Source organism: Zingiber officinale, chromosome 9A, assembly GCF_018446385.1.
Source record: "Zingiber officinale cultivar Zhangliang chromosome 9A, Zo_v1.1, whole genome shotgun sequence".
NCBI lineage: Eukaryota > Viridiplantae > Streptophyta > Magnoliopsida > Zingiberales > Zingiberaceae > Zingiber > Zingiber officinale.
Genome location: NC_056002.1, coordinates 127991046 through 128009908, shown reverse-complemented (window position 1 = coordinate 128009908; position 18863 = coordinate 127991046). Strand labels below are relative to the sequence as shown.

At 40.2% G+C, this 18863-nt stretch overlaps 1 protein-coding gene across 1 annotated transcript in view; it reads left to right on the top strand.

Moving 5' to 3' along the window:
• Positions 1-323: 323 nt before the first annotated feature.
• LOC122019567 (beta-glucosidase 26-like) overlaps positions 324-18863 on the top strand; it is a 34315-nt gene continuing 15775 nt past the window's right edge. Inside the window, exon 1 of the mRNA XM_042577025.1 lies at positions 324-498. Coding sequence (XP_042432959.1) covers positions 324-498 — 175 coding nt within the window. The remainder of the gene's footprint in view (positions 499-18863) is intronic.

Below are 18863 nucleotides of genomic sequence, written 5' to 3'. Positions count from 1 at the left end.
ACTGCCTGGATTAAGCAAGATCAGGAAGAAAAGATCAATCCACAACCAAGAACCTCCCTGCTGGACAAAGAACCCCTAATTTGCAAATTTTCCTTTCCAAACTAAGTACCAAAATCTGAAATCGTTACCTCTACAGTGGCAGCAAACAACACAGAGGATAGTAGTGGCACTAGATCAAAATAGGTGGCTCGGCAGAACCCTTGAAGTTCGGATAACCCTTCCCCTCCGGCGATCAGTGGTGGCGTCGGCTAGGGCAAAAGGGGTAGCAGTGCGTTGCAGATCTAGTGCACCACGAAAAGGTTCTGTGCGTCGACGTCGGCGCGATGCTCAGCATAGGAGAGGCCGGCAGCACTGCGGTGGTCAATGTCGCTAGAGGAGAGAGGGATCGGAAGGCAGAGGAGTCGGTCGACTCTTGCTCAAGCACCGGCAAGGAGGGAGAAAGGAAATGCGTCAAGGAGAAACAGCTGTCGGGGAAAGAAGAAATGGCCGCCGGGCTCTGTTCGATGGCGGCGGGCTGCAGAGAGGCCCTATCGGCGTGAGTTCAGGAAGGAGAGAAATGGAGAAGAGGAAGAGAGCTTAAATCGCGAGGCATGCGACGCCGGTTAGGAGAAAGGGGTGGTTAGGGCAGATGGTTGTCAGGCACGCAGGGAGGAAGAAATGGAGAAAATAAATGAGAAAAAGAAAATAAATAAAGAAAAATCAACTTTTTCTTACTTAATTGGGTAGCCTAAACAGGCTCTCCCGGGCCCAGTTTTTACCCCCGTTAACTCGTCCATACGAGCTCCGAAAAATTTCTGAAAAATTTCTAAAAATTTCAGAAAATTCCCTTATTATTATTCGTCATTTTTCGGTATTTTACACTAGAACTAAGAGTTTTAAGTATTTTGGATTATTTTTGTAAAATGATGAAGGGATTGAGAGATGTGTCTATTGGATCGAGACTGTAACGACCTAAATTTTTTCATTTGGAGTTCTAATAGTGGTTAAAAATATTTAGAAATACTTTAGAAATATTCTAGAGAGTTTTAGAAATTTTTAGAGTATTTTTATGTAATTTTTGGATTTCGTTTGGTATTTTTACCAAAAGAAACAAGTTGCAAAAAAATAAAGAAAATAAGCCAAGGATTGAATCGGAGACCTCCGGTTAAGCAAAGCCTTTATTTGTCTCGGCTGACCAGAAGCCCAAGCAGGCGTTGCTGACTAAAGAAGGAGCAAAATCTATTTAAGCAATAGTTAATGAATAGGAAATAAATTGGAATAAGAAGGGATGCAGTCGAGACTCGAACCTATAACCCTAACCAGATCCAAGCCTTAAGCAAGGCACGGTTAACCAAGTGTTCACACGGATTTGTTGGTGCAATATTCCCTAGGTCAAGGTTGACCTGGTTAACCAAGCCTGAGTCTTGGTTTGGGTTTCGATGTTTGATAATATATTGGGTATAGATGATATGGACAATGCAGGTGCAGTTGTTCATTTGGGGAGATTGTTGATACAATTCTCGTTTGGTCAAAGTTAACCAGTTAAGATTGTGAAGGAAAGTCAAGTAGGTCAAGGTTGACTGGATACTTGACTGAATGTCCTGGTGAGTGAAGCCAGGCAGAAGGAAGTCCTGGTGAGTGAAGCCAGGCAGAAGGAAGTCCTGGTGAGTGAAGTCAGGCAGAAGAAAGTCCTAGTGAGTGAAGCTAGGTAGAAGGGAAAATCCTGGTGAGTGAAGCCAGGTGAAAGACTTAGTGAGTGAAGCTAGGCATTTGGGAAGTCCTAGTGAGTGAAGCTAGGCAGGAGAAAAATCCTGGTGAGTGAAGACAGGTGAAAGACCTAGTGAGTGAAGCTAGGCAATTGGGAAAGTCCTGGTGAGTGAAGCTAGGCAGGAGAAATCTAGAGGGGTCAAGGTTGACCAGACATCTGGTGAGAGTCCAAGTAGGTTAAAGGGATTGACCGGATACTTGGCACGAGGAAGAAAAATCCAAGTAGGTCAGAGGGATTTACCGGATACTTGGCAAGAAGAGAAAAGTCCAAGTGGGTCAAAGGGATTGACCAGACACTTGGTGAGAGAGTCCTAGCTGGTCAAGGGTGACCGGATGCTAGGTCTTATGTACCAACAAGTCATGGTTGACTAGATGTTGGTTTAGGGGGCTTTGGATTTGGTTTTGGGAAAAAACCAAGATCTGGATTGATCCAGCAGATTTGGATTGATCAGCCGATTGATCCAGCAGATCTGGATCGATCAGTGTATCGATCAGTGGATCGATCCAGAAGATCTGGATCGATCGCCGATCGATCCGGTGAGTCCCCACGAACAGAACCCCTCTGGATCGATCGGTGGATCAATCCAGAGGTCCCAATCGATCAGTGGATCGATTGGGAGCTGCTATTTATGCGCGATAAGCCCTAGATCGATCCACTGATCGATCCAGACTATTCCAGAGAGCACAGAGGCGCTCTGGATCGATCCGTGGATCGATTCAAAGCCTCCCCGATCGATTGGGAGCAATCCAATCGATCGGGATCCGACCGTTGGCGTCGATTTAAGCCGCAGGCGTTCATTTCCTTCGGTAGAACTTCACCGATTCACTCCAGATACTCTCCAGCACCTCCATAGCTCTCTCCAAGCTCCAGATCGCCAGTTCTTGAAGATTCTTGGTGGCTTTTCCAAGTCAAGAGGTGGATCAAAAACAAGAAGAAGAAGTTAGGGTTAGTGTTTTTATTGTACATCTTGTAAGCTTTTGCTTATCTTGTATTTCTCTTTCTTCTTCTTGTATTGAGAGTGTTGTAGGGCTTCTCCGCCTTTGGTAGTTACCATAAAGGAGTGTTACTCATAGTGGAGGGTGCGTGAGTAGGTGTGGATCCTTGGACTAGTCACCTCTTGTGAGGTGGATACCAAGTAAACCATCCTTGTTAGCGTTGTATGCTTTTGTTTCTTATATTTTCGCTGCATACCATCAAAGAAACGAGCAATGCCAACGACGAGCATGCGAAGAGCTATTCACCCCCCCCCCTCTAGCTACTTTTCGGTCCCAACAAGTGGTATCAGAGCGAGGCCGTTCTTCACCGGAATCATCGCCGGAAGGGTCAAGCATAACAAGCAAAGCTAGAGGGTGAAGAAGTTGAAGCAAATTCATCAAAAGTCAAAGATTTCAAGAAGCTCAACTTCAAGATGCAATTCCAAGATGGACTTGGATTTGACACAAGGGTGGCTCCACCGTACACATCCACAAGCTTCGATTCTTGGAAATCAAGAATCAAAAATTTTCTTATGATGGAGATAGAGCAATGGTTTTCTCTAATGGAAGGCTTCAAAGCTCCAAAAAACTCCAAGGGCAAGCTTCTCAAGAAAAGCAAATGGAGCTTGGAGCAAATTCAAAGGAGCGAGGCAAATGATAAAGTGACCAAACTTTTGGTCAACTTATTGCCTAGCCACATTTTGGCTCAAATCGGAGAATTCAACGATGCCAAGGAGCTTTGGAGCAAATTGGCAACAATCCATGAAGAACCCTCCACTGTACCGAATCAAGAGGAATCCAAAGAGGGCGACTCATTGGAGCAAGATCAAGAGGAGGACTCCGAAGTTGAGAGATGCTCAACTTCCGAAGAAGAGGAAGTCCAAGAAGCTTCATCCTCAAAGGAGTGCAATCAAAAGAGCAAGGAAGGAGCATATTCCTTGTTTCATGTACAAGAGGATGAAGAAGAAGGTGAAGCCTCCACCTCTAGGATTGAGGGGGAGCAATCTTCATTGACACCAGAGCAAGAGCAAGAAGAATCCTCCACATCCGGGTCAAGAGAAGATGAGGATGAAGAAGCTTCCACCTCCGCAAGTCAAGCAAAATCGAATGGAGGAATATCTTCGGATCAAGAGGAAGCTTCTACCTCCGGATCAAAAGGAGAAAATGCCACCCCTACAAGCAAAGGTATAAACATTTCAATTTATAATAAAAATCATATCATATGCTTTGAATGTAGGGAACATGGGCATTACAAAAGTAAATACCCTAAATTGGTCAAGAAGAAGGGCCAAGTGGCACAAAAGGCCAAGGTGAAGCCCAAGGAGACCATCCCCAATACAAAGAAGAGCAAGGAGCATATTATATGCTTCTCTTGCAATCAAAAGGGGAATTACCGAAGTCAATGCCCCAAGGGGAAGAAGATGGTCAAGGCTCAAGGAGGAAGCTCAATTCAAGGGGGGGCCTCTAAGGTGAAAAGAAAGGTAACTTTCATTGAGCCTATTCCCTTGCATAATGGTAAAAAAACATGCTAATTCAAGTTTATATCATTTTAATGCTATTTACCATGAAAATAGGAGGCATGATAAAATTAAAGAAAATCATGTAGCTTATCATACTAAGACTACCACATCTAGGATTAGGAAGATAGATAAAAATCTAGGCAATCACACTAAGGACCATAGTTATAAGTCTAGAAACAAAAATGCTCATGGGTGTAATGAAAAATCAAAATCTAAGGATTTAATGATAGAAAATTAAGTCTTGAGGTCAAGGCTTGATAAAATGGAAAAGACCCTAAAAAGGATGGAAAATATCCTAAAAGGGCAAAATGAGCATAGCCTAGGTCTAGGAGCACAAAGGTCATCTAATGGCCATAGAGGTTTGGGATACAAACCCAAGGCTAAGAAGGATGTGCCCTCTTACCATAGGGTTCCATATAGTTATGGAACCAACCCTAGGTCTAGTGGTCAAGTCAAAAATACTAGGAAGGTTATTCCTAAGAGTATTTTTGCAATAAATGTGACTAAGACTTCTAAGAAGTCCAAGAAAGTCACTAACAAGGTCACAAGGGAAGCAATCCCTAGGGTTGATCTAGAAAAAGTGACCAAGGCTTCTAAGAAGCCAAACAAGGTCACTAGGAAGGTATCTAGGGAAGTTATCCCTAGTGAATACCTAGAGCATCCAAGGAGCACCAATAGGTTTTGGGTTCCTAGGAGCATCTTCTCTACCCCATAGATGGGTTAGAGAGTGTCAACTCTAAGAAGAAGGATAGTTAACCCAACTTTGAAGAAATTGACACTCAAGGAGCATTTTCAAAGTTATTATAAACTTTTGAAAATGAAATGGATTTATGATTTACTCCTTGAAAGAGTAAAATGTGCCAAATTTGAGAAGTTTTGGTTTTATTTTAAAATGGCACATATTGGAAAATCATAAGACCTACCAAGTTGGGATTTTGGTATGTTCTTAGGAAATTAAAGGTAATTTGAGCCTTAATTTAAAGTGCTACTCTTGTGAAAAAATGAAATATGCCATTTGTGGAATAAGCTTAATTTCAATTGGCATAAATTAATCAAGAGAATTAGAAATGCCCATTTAGGTTTTGGCACTCTCTTGAAGCACTTTGGGTAATCTAGGGTTTAAGTTTTAGGATTAGCTAAGATTAACGATACTTAGATAGATAATCTAGGTATTTTATTTATGCTAGACTTTGTCATGATTGTTTGCTCATTATATGCCATGACATCATGTTTTATTTTTGCACTCATGCCTTATCATGAAAATACAAAAATACCATGTCATGCTATACATACATCATGTAGTTATAAGAAAATTTTCTTTTGAAAATTATTTCTTTTTGATGTATGTCATAAAATTATCATGCATTATGCTTATTTCCTTAAAATTGAGGACAAATGGCATTTATCAACAAGTCAACAAGTGACATCCTAGGTAGATGTTCAATATCCATAAAATGCCTAGATAGATATGCATGATCCCTAAATTAGGGCAAAACCAAATTTTACATTTCACAAAGACCTATAAGATGACTTGTATGTGTTTTGTCCACAATAGATACAAGTGAGATGTTAGGATGATGAACAAAACTCAACATGTTGATTTAGTGCATTTCTTTGATTTTTTAAGTTCATCAAAACACATAGTTATGTGTTTTCCCATCAATGGGAAAGCTAATGTACTAGTCATGTGCATTAAGCCCAAGGAACATGGTGGGATATTGGTTTTGAAAATATTTTTAAAATAATTTTGGAAAACCTTGGTGAAGGCTATCTTTTGATAGTAATCACCATTGAATAGTTAGACACAAACTTGAAGAAAACACTAAAATTTTTGCAAGTTCTCAAGTTTGTGTCAATCATTGAAAATATGATATATTTTCATAGAAAACTATTTTTCCATGATAAATTATACCCTCAATAATGTCTACACAAATTTTTACGATTTTTGGAATTTTGTAGAATTTTCTAGGGGTTTCTGAAATTGGCTGAAATTGAATTTTAGCAATTTCAGGCCTCCAATCGATCAGTGGATCGATTGGAGTGCCTCAATCGATCAGCTGATCGATTGAGAAGGCATTTCTCGCGAGCAGAAGCTCGCTGGATAGATCAGCCGATCGATCCAAGAAGACTGAATCGATTAGTGGATCGATTCAGCAGGGTTCAATCGATTGGAACCCAACTCCAATCGATTGAAGATGCTGATTTTGGCTGGGAAAGCTTATTTTCAGCATTTTAAATCTATTTTAGTCTAGGTAACCATTCCTAACCCCTCAAAATACATGTGTATACATAAAAAGAGTGCTTTCATATTGAAAACAAGGATGGATTGGTTAAGAAAGACTAAATTGAAGTTTAGGTTGAGGTTGATTTCAATATTAAATTTTTGAACCTCAAAACTTCTAAATTTGGATTTCCTAAAGGTTTAGGGATTCCAAGTCATTGTTGGTGCAATGACAGAAGTTATCACCATGTCTTTAGGGGGAGGGACTCTTTAAAGACATGAACACTATTTTTTCATACATCTTGGAAGGTGATTAACCTTCTTTTAGAGGAAATGCTCAAGGTTGGGCGTTGGGATTTAATGGGGAGTGGATATCCTCATTGTTTAAGTGGTTATTGCTCACGGATGAGCAAATTGATGATAATGAAGGGTATGTGACCTTCATTATTGTGTTATGAGCAACGAGTGAAGTTGTAAACAACGTTAGGTAACTCTTCAGGGGGAGAGTTTGTTCTTGATGTGTGCCCAATGATGAGGGCATGTTGTTGATGTGTGTCAATAGGGGGAGAATGCATGGTTAAGTTAGGCCTTCAGTACCTAAAGGGGAGTTTGCCCTCTAGGAAAGGAGGAGAATGAAGGGAACCATCATTCATATATTGGCATGAAGGGAGTTGAGGCTATGGAAGTAGCCTAATTTCCTAACTTAACAAGAGGTATTGTCAAATATCAAAAAGGGGGAGATTGTTGGTGCAATATTCCCTAGGTCAAGGTTGACCTGGTTAACCAAGCCTGAGTCTTGGTTTGAGTTTCGATGTTTGACAATATATTGGGTATAGATGATATGGACAATGCAGGTGCAGTTGTTCATTTGGGGAGATTGTTGATACAATTCCCGTTTGGTCAAAGTTGACCAGTTAAGATTGTGAAGGAAAGTCAAGTAGGTCAAGGTTGACTGGATACTTGACTGAAAGTCCTGGTGAGTGAAGCCAGGTAGAAGGAAGTCCTGGTGAGTGAAGCCAGGCAGAAGGAAGTCCTGGTGAGTGAAGCCAGGCAGAAGAAAGTCCTAGTGAGTGAAGCTAGGCAGAAGGGAAAATCCTGGTGAGTGAAGCTAGGCATTTGGGAAGTCCTACTGAGTGAAGCTAGGCAGGAGGAAAATCTTGGTGAGTGAAGCCAGGTGAAAGACCTAGTGAGTGAAACTAGGCAATTGGGAAAGTCCTGGTGAGTGAAGCCAGGCAGGAGAAATCCAGAGGGGTCAAGGTTGACCAGACATCTGGTGAGAGTCCAAGTAGGTCAAAGGGATTGACCGGATACTTAGCACGAGGAAGAAAAGTCCAAGTAGGTCAGAGGGATTGACCGGATACTTGGCAAGAAGAGAAAAGTCCAAGTGGGTCAAAGGGATTGACCAGACACTTGGTGAGAGAGTCCTAGCTGGTCAAGGGTGACCGGATGCTAGGTCTTATGTACCAACAAGTCATGGTTGACTAGATGTTGGTTTAGGGGGCTTTGGACTTGGTTTTGGGCAAAAACCAAGATCTGGATTGATCAGCCGATTGATCCAGCAGATTTGGATTGATCAGCCGATTGATCCAGCAGATCTGGATCGATCAGTGGATCGATCCAGCAGATCTGGATCGATCAGTGGATCGATCCAGAAGATCTGGATCGATCGGCCGATCGATCCGGTGAGTCCCCGCGAACAGAACCCCTCTGGATCGATCGGTGGATCGATCCAGAGGTCCCAATCGATCAGTGGATCGATTGGGAGCTGCTGTTTATGCGCGATAAGCCCTGGATCGATCCACCGATCGATCCAGGCTATTCCAGAGAGCACAGAGGCGCTCTGGATCGATCCGTGGATCGATCCAAAGCCTCCCCGATCGATTGGGAGCAATCCAATCGATCGGGATCCGACCGTTGGCGTCGATTTAAGCCGCAGGTGTTCATTTCCTTCGGTAGAACTTCACCGATTCACTCCAGATACTCTCCAGCACCTCCATAGCTCTCTCCAAGCTCCAGATCGCCAGTTCTTGAAGATTCTTGGTGGCTTTTCCAAGTCAAGAGGCGGATCAAAAACAAGAAGAAGAAGTTAGGGTTAGGGTTTTTATTGTACACCTTGTAAGCTTTTGCTTATCTTGTATTTTCCTTTCTTCTTCTTGTATTGAGAGTGTTGTAGGGCTTCTCCGCCTTTGGTAGTTACCATAAAGGAGTGTTATTCATAGTGGAGGGTGCGTGAGTAGGTGTGGATCCTTGGACTAGTCACCTCTTGTGAGGTGGATACCAAGTAAACCATCCTTGTTAGCGTTGTATGCTTTTGTTTCTTATATTTCCGCTGCATACCATCAAAGAAACGAGCAACGCCAACGACAAGCACGCGAAGAGCTATTCACCCCCCCCCTCTAGCTACTTTTCTGTCCCAACAGTTATTAATAAGAAGGGAAGTGAAATATATATAAGCAATAGTAGTTAACAGAATATTAAGGTTATAAGAAGAGAACTTAGGGCTTGATTGTGATTACCCGTGACCTAATTCTTTCTCCCTTCTTCCTCTTCGTGTATGTGTCGATTCTGCCTGAGCGAAGGAAAACGAAGCCCTAGCTTCGTCTCCGGTGGGCGGCCGAAGGGGATTTCCATGAGCTCTTCTCGGATTCGAGCTCCTCTCGTCAAGAAGGACCTGTGAGCACGAAGAGAGGCCACGATTTCAAGAGACCCGAACCCTAGAAGTCTTCCTTCTTCGGTTGTAAGTCCAAGAACACGAAGGGTAAGTTGCTACTCACCTGCAGTAGGATAGCTCCGAATTTATTTGGTTCCTCACTTTGCTTCCGAAGCACACATGAACCCTAGAATTATTTCTTCACTGCACAGCAAGTTTTCTTTCACCGTGAACCCTAGTTTTCAGTTTTATAGCTTTGGGTATTTTGGCTTAAATCTTGTTGTGTGACTCAAGCATGAGACTTTAGGCTTTATGTGCAATTCGGATTCATGTTAGCTTCTGGTTTTGATTTCGAAGCATGTTATGGAAGAGGTTTATATTTTAGGTTGCAGCCATGAAACCTAACGAAAAGTTGTTAGATTCGAAAGTTAACCAATTGTTCAGTTTAGAAGGGTTGAGTGTAGCACGTTGGGTTTTCCTTCCTTATCTCCTTTCTTTCTACTGTAAATAGGACCTCCCAATTCCCTTTTGTGGGTTAAGCTACCATATGAAATATTGAATTTGGAAATGCAAGTATCTCATGATATCAAGTCTTGATTGGTAGCTAGATCATGACAAAAGTAAATCAAAAGCATACAAGATCCTGATTGGAACATTCCTGCTAGTGTGGTGTCCTTATCCTTTTGAGGATGGATAAACGTGTCTATCATTGTGATATGATCCACTTGCATAACAGAATTAAGTTGTTCCTAATAATCATTCATTCTTATTTCTGTTGTTCCTTTTCAAACAGCCTTGTCTTGGTATAGGTTGGCGTAGTCAATTTAGTCCTTTAGGTTATCTAAATCGTCTCATAAATGACTGAGGATGTGTTAGTAGTAATTGACTCGAAATTTTGGCGATTAAGCATGAATGTTTTTACATTATGTTATGATTATCGAAGGTGTTGGACAGATCCGAAATGAGCGTGAATGGGTTTTACTTCCCAGTATGCAGTTTTGGTTTTTATTGTTAGGCAATAAGCATGAAATAGTTCTATTTTAAACATGCCAGTTACTTTCCTGGTTGCCATTCGACGAATAAGAACATCCTTTGAGGTTTGCTATGTATTAGGATTTGTACAGTTTCTGTTCATTCTTTTAAATATGCAATTATAGTTTTAAGTTTAGCATGTTAGTTTCAGATTTCATGAAAACATTTCAATTTTAGTTTATATATATATATATATATCTATGCAACGAACTGCCTTTTTATTCCAAGTATATAGTTAGATTTTTCTTTAAGCTTTTAGTTTCCCTTTGTTCTGCTATTAGGCAATGAACATAGAATGGCTTGGATTAAGTATTGGTTTATTAGGCTAATTGGAGGTTGATCCGACAGTGATTTTGGTTTATTTTATGATGAAGTAGGTAGTGTAATCTCTTTAGTGCAGAAGTGTGGATGAAAGAGTGAAGATGAGCATATGTAATATGTTGTTTTGGTGAGTATCATGTATTAAGACTAAAGATGATTTGAATTGATGTAATGAATTTAACAGGTGAGAAGTATGTGAGTAACTTAGATATATAAGTAGTAACTTCAGAGTAGAAGTTTAGTTTAGAAGATGAGAAAAGAGATTTATATGTTGATCAATATAGATTTTATACTGAGAATTCCTTTCTGACCATAAGTTTAATGGCATAATTGATGTTCAGAATTAAAGTACTTGGATGTGTCAATATCAAGGATTCCATTTGGTCTCAGCCGGTTACTAGAATATGAAATTCTAGGTTTATAATTGCCATGTGAGAATTTTAGTGCAGTTTGGATCTCCTTGAAGTGCAGAATTTTAATGCAGTTGAAATCTCCTTGTAGTGCAGAATTTTAGTGCAGTTTATATCTCCTTATAGTGCAGAATTTTAGTGCAGATTTTTATTAAGTATTAGTGTGCAGATTTTATTAAGCATTAGTGTGCAGATTTTTATTTAACATTGCAATGCAGATTTTTGTTAAGCATTGCAGTACAGAATTTTGTTAAGCATTGTAGTATAGATTTGCTTTAAGTATTTAGTTTCTTTAGCAGTGCAGATTTGCTAATAGATAATTTATGGATAGCATTGTAGAACAAGGCTTTAGATTTCCCTTAAATATGCATGATTGTGTGTTACCTGGTTGATTTCACTTATAGATGCATATGAAAAAAATACCCTAACAGTATTTTGAGTTTAAGAAAAGTATAAGAAAGATAAAGAAAAGAAAGAAAAATGCCAAGGCCTTAAGTAGATCCCAAAATCAAGACTTTAGGGATTTTGGCACACAAGGTGCTTGTTAAAATGTCAAGACATTTAAAGAAGAAGTAATTAAGATGTTTTACTTTGAAGAGGCTAGTACCCGACTTCCGAGGTTGTTGTTAAACAAATCCAGGTGTCCAATTTCGAGGTCTTGGCCCTGGTAGACAGAGGTCTGCTCTTTTAGGATTGGTGGCTCGCTACCCCAACCTATTAGGGAACGCGCATAAGATGGTACTATGCTTGGGCCCAAGAGAAGTTGATTACTATTTTGAAGTATTATAAGTATAAGTTTTTGAATAAGTAAAATAAGTTTCACATAAGTATAAAAGTATTAAAGAATAAGTTTAGAACAAATGAAATAAGTTTCACTTTGTTTTAAAATCAGCAAGTTTAGTTTTTTTTTTTATGCTAGCATGTTATTTAGATTTGCTTACTTTTATTTGCTATTAGAAGAGCATGAGTAGCTTTACATGTTTAGCATTTCAGTATGTTTGATTCCTTTACTATTAGATGAGCATGAGTAGTCTTCAGTAAGCATTTAATTAGTTCATGTTATAGATATATGTACATGCATATCGAGATTTTTGTGAGTTAGATAGCGCTTACTAAGCATTTTGCTTATAGATTGCATTTTCCTCTTACTGCAAATACAGGAAAGGAAAAGATTTAGCAAAGGAAGGCGACAAGGTGGCGCGGATGGTGTGTGATGCCAGGACTATGGGAGAGACTTGGGACATTATTAAGTTTCCGCATTTTAGTGATTAATAAATATTTGAGATTGTATCTTACATTCCGGGTCATTTGATTTCATTCTTGTTTTGGATTGTATGCTGAGATGAGTTTTGTTTAATAAGTAGTTATTTTGGTATTTGACACTTATTTAACTGCGTGAGAGTTTGTTATATGTTCCAGCCACCTGTGGCTGATGTATATTATGTTTGTATCTCAGTTTATGGTCACCGGTATAGGGGAGACTCTGTCGAAATTTTTCAGTGGGGACTCCTCGCGGTTTCGATCATATCGTTTAAGTAGATCTAGTAGTTAAGTAATGGTCACCTTACAGAGTAGTAAGGAAGGTGGGTCGTTACAGAGACATACGTGAGAGGGAGGATGAATCACATGGTTTTTTTAAAACTTTTTTTTATTCTTTTTTAAAAACAAAGTATGCGCAGCGAAAAACAAAGAAACCAGAAAGCACATGACGCAAGTGGTTACTTGGTTCAGAGCATTTAATGACTCCTACTCCAAGACTCACGATCCCATGGATCGTATCGATGGGAAATCCACTAATAACCTCTTCCAAAACTGTCAACAAAAGGGGATCGAGTACAAACAACAATCAGGACAAGTGTGACACGCTACACTTTCCTTTTCTATAAAAATTAAGTACACGATTAAATTTTTGTTACCCAACACTTTTCAAGGATAATCGGCTTAGGCTTGGTGTTGGATGACTCCTCAATAGTAGTTAGATGCAACAATATCACAACAGAGCAACAATAAGAAGCCGGAGTTGTTGAAACATTAAATAGACGTGTAGAAGCTTATAGAAGAGTTGTGGTCTGAATGCTACTTGAACAGGGCTTATATAGGCTGTGGAAAGCTCCTTCAACCTCCTCCGAAGCTCCTTCACAAGCAAATTTTATCCCCAATCTTCAATGAAGATAAAATCTATAATCTTCGATTTTTATCCTTCACAGTAATTTTCGTAACGACCCAATTTTCCCTATTTCAAGTTCTAAAAGTCCATAAAAATATTTAGAAATACTTTTAAAATATTCTAGAGATTTTTAGGAATTTTTAGAGTATTTTTACGTAATTTTTGGAGGTCGTTTAGTATGTTTACAAAAAAAAAGAAGTTTTGACCAAAAATGTGGAAGTTGAGACTTGAACCCAAAAGACCTCCTGCCGGACCTGACCCAATCGAACGCAGCCAACCAACTGAGCTACGCAGGTTTTATTAATCAAATATGGAGAGAAATAGATTTAAGCTATAGCTGGAACGTTTAAAATAAATTGGAATAAAAGTGCGCGGTAGAGGAGTCGAAGCCCAAACCTCTGATTTGGTTAAAACCTGGCCAACCAACTGGGCTGCGCGTGATTTGTTAACTAAGTATGTAGCGAGATGTATTTAAGTTATTGTAAAGGGCAAAAATAAAATCTAGGTTATAAAGGGTTAAGTGTTTTCCCGTGACCTAATCCCATCTCTTCTCCCGTGCGTGCGCCGATTCTGCCGAGCGGAGGAAAAACGAAGCCAACTTCGTCTCCGACGGCCGGCCGAAGGGAATTTCCATGAGCTCTTGCGGAACCGAGCTCTCCTCGTCAAGGGGAACACGCGGAAAGGAAGGAATCACCGAGATCTTCATCTTCACCCGAAACCTAGAAGCTTTAGAGTTCTCTTCTCCGGTTGTAAGTCCAAGAGCAGCGAGGTGAGTTGCTACTCACCTGCAGTAGGATAGCTCCGCGACATTGATCTTCTTTTCCTTTTGATTTCGGAATTTGGTATCACTCCTTATCATCCACAGCATGCTTCTATGTTCTGGATTGAGTTTGAGCCGAATTTATGCTTGCTAGGGATTTAATTCTTTATGTGTTTCGGATCATGTTGCACAGAATCTGTATGTTAGAGGGTTAAGGGTAGATTTAAGATTCTTTTTCCTTCTTCCTTGCATATTTACACTGTAACATGCTTAAGGCTCTTGTTGATGCCGTGTGTTTCCAAGAGAAATAGGAAAAAGGATTAAGTAAGTGGAGTGTTTTGCTCTTATTGGTTTCTTTCGTGGCACTAAACAGGGAAGTGGATTATGATTCCGGGCTGTTTTGAAGTAGACTTGAAGAATTCTGTTGCTTTATGTTGTGAACATGTTTGCAAAGATTTTAGTTACAACAGTACTTTCTGTTTGGTTTGTGCCGGGGAACATAACAAGAAGAACAAGCATGTTTTGGATCCATATTAGCTATAGACCTTTTATTGAATTGTTAGAGCATGAAATGCTGTAGATTTATAGCTCTTGTTGGATTTTCTCCTTGTTATAAAGAACTTTGAAATTAAGCATATCAATCTTAGACTTCTTTGTTACCTTAATTAGCATCTCTCTTAGCATACTAGTTTTATTTGCATTGCATGAACATCTCGTTTAGAGCTTAGAACAGTTTCTCTTTTATCGCATATTCGTAAGCAAGAACAATTTCCTTTAGGGCCTAGAACAACCTTTCTTTATTTGCATTTCTGTTTGTGTAGCAATAGATGTACATGAACAGATTTTCTAGTTTTAAGTTGCATTCTTTTACCCTATTTTACAGCATGTTTAGGAAGCTTAAAGTTGCTTTCTTTTGTACTATTTTATAGCATGATTAGTAAGTTCAGATTTGTTTTCCTTTGCTTTGTTTTATAACATGCTTAGAGAGTTTAGATCTGTTTCCCTTATGTTATTTTTATATAGCATGCTTGGTTGGTTGTAATTCTACACTTGATAGATATATCTACAGGATTTTAATAAGCTTTAATCAAGGAGTATGAGAAGTATAAGTAAAGAAAAGAAAGAAAAGGCTAAGGCCTTAGGTAAATCCCAAAGTCAAGACTTTAGGGATTTTGGCACATAGGATGCTATTAAAATGCCAAGGCATTTAAAGAAGAAGTATTTAAGATAAAAAGTATTTTACTTTTAAGAAGAGGCTAGTACCCGACTTCCAAGGTTGTCGTTAAACAAATCCAGGTGTCCAATTCCAAGGTCTTGGCCTTGGTAGACCAAGGTCTTGGCCTTGGTAGACCAAGGTCTGCTCTTTTAGGATTGGCGGCTCGCTACCCCAACCTATTAGGGAACGCGCATAAGATGGTACTATGCCTGGGCCCAAGAGAAGTTGATTATTATTTTCAAGTATTAAAGTATAAATTTTAAACAAGTGAAATAAAAGAATAAGATTAGAGTAAAAGAAGTAAGTTTCACTTTGTTTTAAAGATCAGCAAGTTTAGCTTTCTTTTATGCTAGCAGCTTTTACATGTTTAGTTTCTTACATGTTATTTATTTGCTAGTTGATGAGCATGTTTTGCTTTATATGTTAGCATTCCAGTTAGTTTGCTTTCTTTATTAGTTTATGAGCATGAGTAGTTATACATGTTATCTTTTCTGTTAGTTGATTTCTTTGCTATTTATGAGCATGAGTAGCTTTACATATTAGCATTCAGTTTTAGCATGTTTTTATTTGTATACATGCATATCGAGTTTTTGTGAGTTAGATAGCGCTCACTAAGCTTTATGCTTATAGACTGCACTTTCTCCTACTGCAGATAAAGAAAAAGGAAAGCTAATATGAAGGAAGGCGACAAGGAGATGCAAGAGGGGTGTGTGATGTCTGCACTATGGAAGTTCTAGGGATCCTTGCGAATAAGATGAATTATGATTTGTTCTTTGAGTTAATTAAGTTTTTATGTGTTAAGGAAATTTGATAACTGTTTATAAGGACACTTGATACTGTGTTTGCTATTCAGTTGTGGTTGTGGATTAGTTTTTCTTTATTGTTGCTGAGTTAGATTTATTATACTGCGTGGTTGTTAGTTATGTGTTCCAGCCGCTTGTGGCTGAGTATATATACTACATGTATTGTTGAATATGGTCACCGGTACAGGGGAGACTCTGTCGAAATTTTTCGGTAGGGTTTCCATGTGGTTTTTAATCACACCGGTTAAGTAGAGTTAGTAGTTAGGTAACGGTCATCTTTAGAGAATAGTAGTAGTAAGAAGGTTGGTCGTTACAGTTGGTATCAGAGCAGTGTTCCATTCTCCAGCATCACACACACATCAGCATCATCCTTGCCGTCTCCAAGTAAGAAAGTATTTAAGTTTTCTTTCTTATGCTTTCCTTATCATTTGCAGTACAGAGTATTTGCTTGTATGCGCTTTAGTAAGATAAAAAGTTTGTTTCTCTTTATGCATACTTATGTGTGTTTAGAAAGGATTATGTTTAGAAAGGATAAAGAATATATCAAGTCTTTCTTTTCTTTGCATAATTAGATGTCAAGAAGAGGACGCCCCCGCACCACTCGTACTGAGGACCAGGCTCAGGAGAACGAAGAGCCCAGAGCAGCTGAACCAAATCTCGCTGAAGTTGTTGCTCAACTCCAGAGACAGGTAGCAGAGCAGCAGCAAGTGATCGTCAATCTGATGGCGAATCAGCAGCCAGTTTCTCTTTCTCCTCTAATAATCACTGTGGATACTCCAGTGGTGACTGAGGTTCCACTAGCTGTCTTGGACGTCCCCACAGCACCTAGAAGACAAGAAGCATATCTGATCGTGGCAACGACCGAGAGCTTCTCGGCACGACTTGGTTCAAGACACTGGAGAGCACCATGGAGCTTCTTGACTGGCCATAAGTTGAGAAGGTCAAGTGTGCCTCATTCTGCCTATCAGGAGATGCTCGTATGTGGTGGGAAAGAGTTAAAAGCAAGAGAGCAGTTAATCAGATGAGCTGGGCTGACTTTGAAGCAGAGTTTTATGAGGAATTCTTCCGTCAGCGGATCACCAATAAGCATTATGAGGAGTTCATAGAATTCAGACAAGGTGACGCGTGGAAGAAGCAAAGAAATTCAATAGGCTAGCTCGTCTGCTAGTAAGCACGGAAAAGGCAGTCGGATGCTCGGATCGAGGCGTGATAGCACCTCATCGCTCAGACTGGCGAAGAGCTGGTCAGTAGAGCATTAGTTGCTGAGCACTATCTGGACAGCATCAGAGCACAACGAGCGCAGCAAAAGTCAGTCAAGATCGAAGATAAGACAGCGGGGAGTCAGAAACCTCAGGCAAATAAGCAGAACTGGAAAGGCAAGGGTAACAAAAGAAAGCAGTGGAACTCAGGAGAGAAAGGAGGACCAGCAAATAAGCAGACCAAGATTCCTCTCTGTTCTAAATGTGGGAGAACACATCCAGGAGCCTGTCTTTTGGGTAAGACTGGATGCTATGCATGTGGGCAGGAAGGACACATGGCTAGAGAATGTCCTAACAAGCTCAAAGCACCTCAGCCACAGCCAATACAATATGGAGGTAAACCTCAGCTACATTATATGCCTGCAACTCTAGAAGGACCGATCTCGGGAAGGTTGGAAGCCCCATCGGCCGTGCAGTATTCTCCTCACCAAAGAAGAAGGCTAGTGCCTCCACGTGTGTCAAGTAGTTATTTTAATATAGCTACTATTTGATTCACCCATTCTTTGTATCCATACCTTTGCCAAAAAATTACGGTACCTAAATCCAAGTTCGACGACCTACGGGAAGTCTGGAATCCGACTGTTGGGTCAAATTTGCCGTGAGCTATGTATAACGGTGGTCCTCGCCATGTTTCGATATCATTTTGGGTATGGATTTCTCAAGTGGCTTGGCAGAAGGAAAGTGATCTTTAGTCAGGTGAATCATCCTTTGAGTTCCGGGTGCAGGAGGAGTTCTTTCTTCTCTCACCACGTTAAGGTGTCTGGTTTTCCCATTGTGAAAGAACAAGAAAGACCCAGGAGGAAGTTGGTATAGTATCGGTATTCAAGAACTACGGACTACCTCCCAAGTGGAGTTTGAGATTGACGGTTCTTGTCCAATTTCAAAGCTCCATCGCATGCACAGATGAAAGAACTACGAACAAGGCTTGACAAAGGCTTCATCCGCCTAGTCATTCACCATGGGAGCTCGTGTTGTTCGTCAAGAAGAAAGCGGATCTATGCGGATGTCATAGATTATAGAGCTCTAAATCAAGTGACAATCAAGAATAAGTACCTCCCGGATCGACGACCTATTTGATCGTTGAGAGGGGGGATTCTCAAAGATAGACTGCGCTTGGGTACCATCTAAAAGTGAAGGAAAGAGACATACCCGCTTCAAGACCGAAGGACACTACGAGTTCGTAGTCATGCCTTTGGTGTGACTAATGCACTGCTTTTCATGATGAAGAGTGTTAGAGAATACGACAAATTTGTCATTGTGTTCATCGCGACATTCTAATCTATTCCGACCGAGGAGCATGACACGCATTTGAGGATAGTACTGCAGACTCTTCAGCAAAAGCAACTTTACGCTAAGTTCTCAAAGTGCGAGTTATGGTTAGATCAGGTGGCATTTCTAGGTCACATAATTTCTAAAGAAGGCATTCAAGTGGATCCAGTAAAAATAGAAGCTCAACTGGAGTAGACCCAAGAACGCCGAGATCAAAAGCTTCTTTTGTACTCGAAATTTGTGGAGGACTTTTCGGATAGCCTCTCCACTAACCTCACCGAAAGAATAAGAAGTTTGAATGGTCGGATAAATGTGCGAGTTTCCAAGAGCTCAAGAAGAGATGACCGTGCTCCTATTCTGAAGTGACAGAGTTTGACATCTGATGCTTCCAAGATGGGCTTAGGAGCTGTACTCATGCAGGAAGGAAAAGTGATAGCTTATGCTTCCAGACAACTCAAAGATTATGAAAAGAACTACCCCACTCATGATCTTGAGTTGGCAGCTGTGGTCTTTG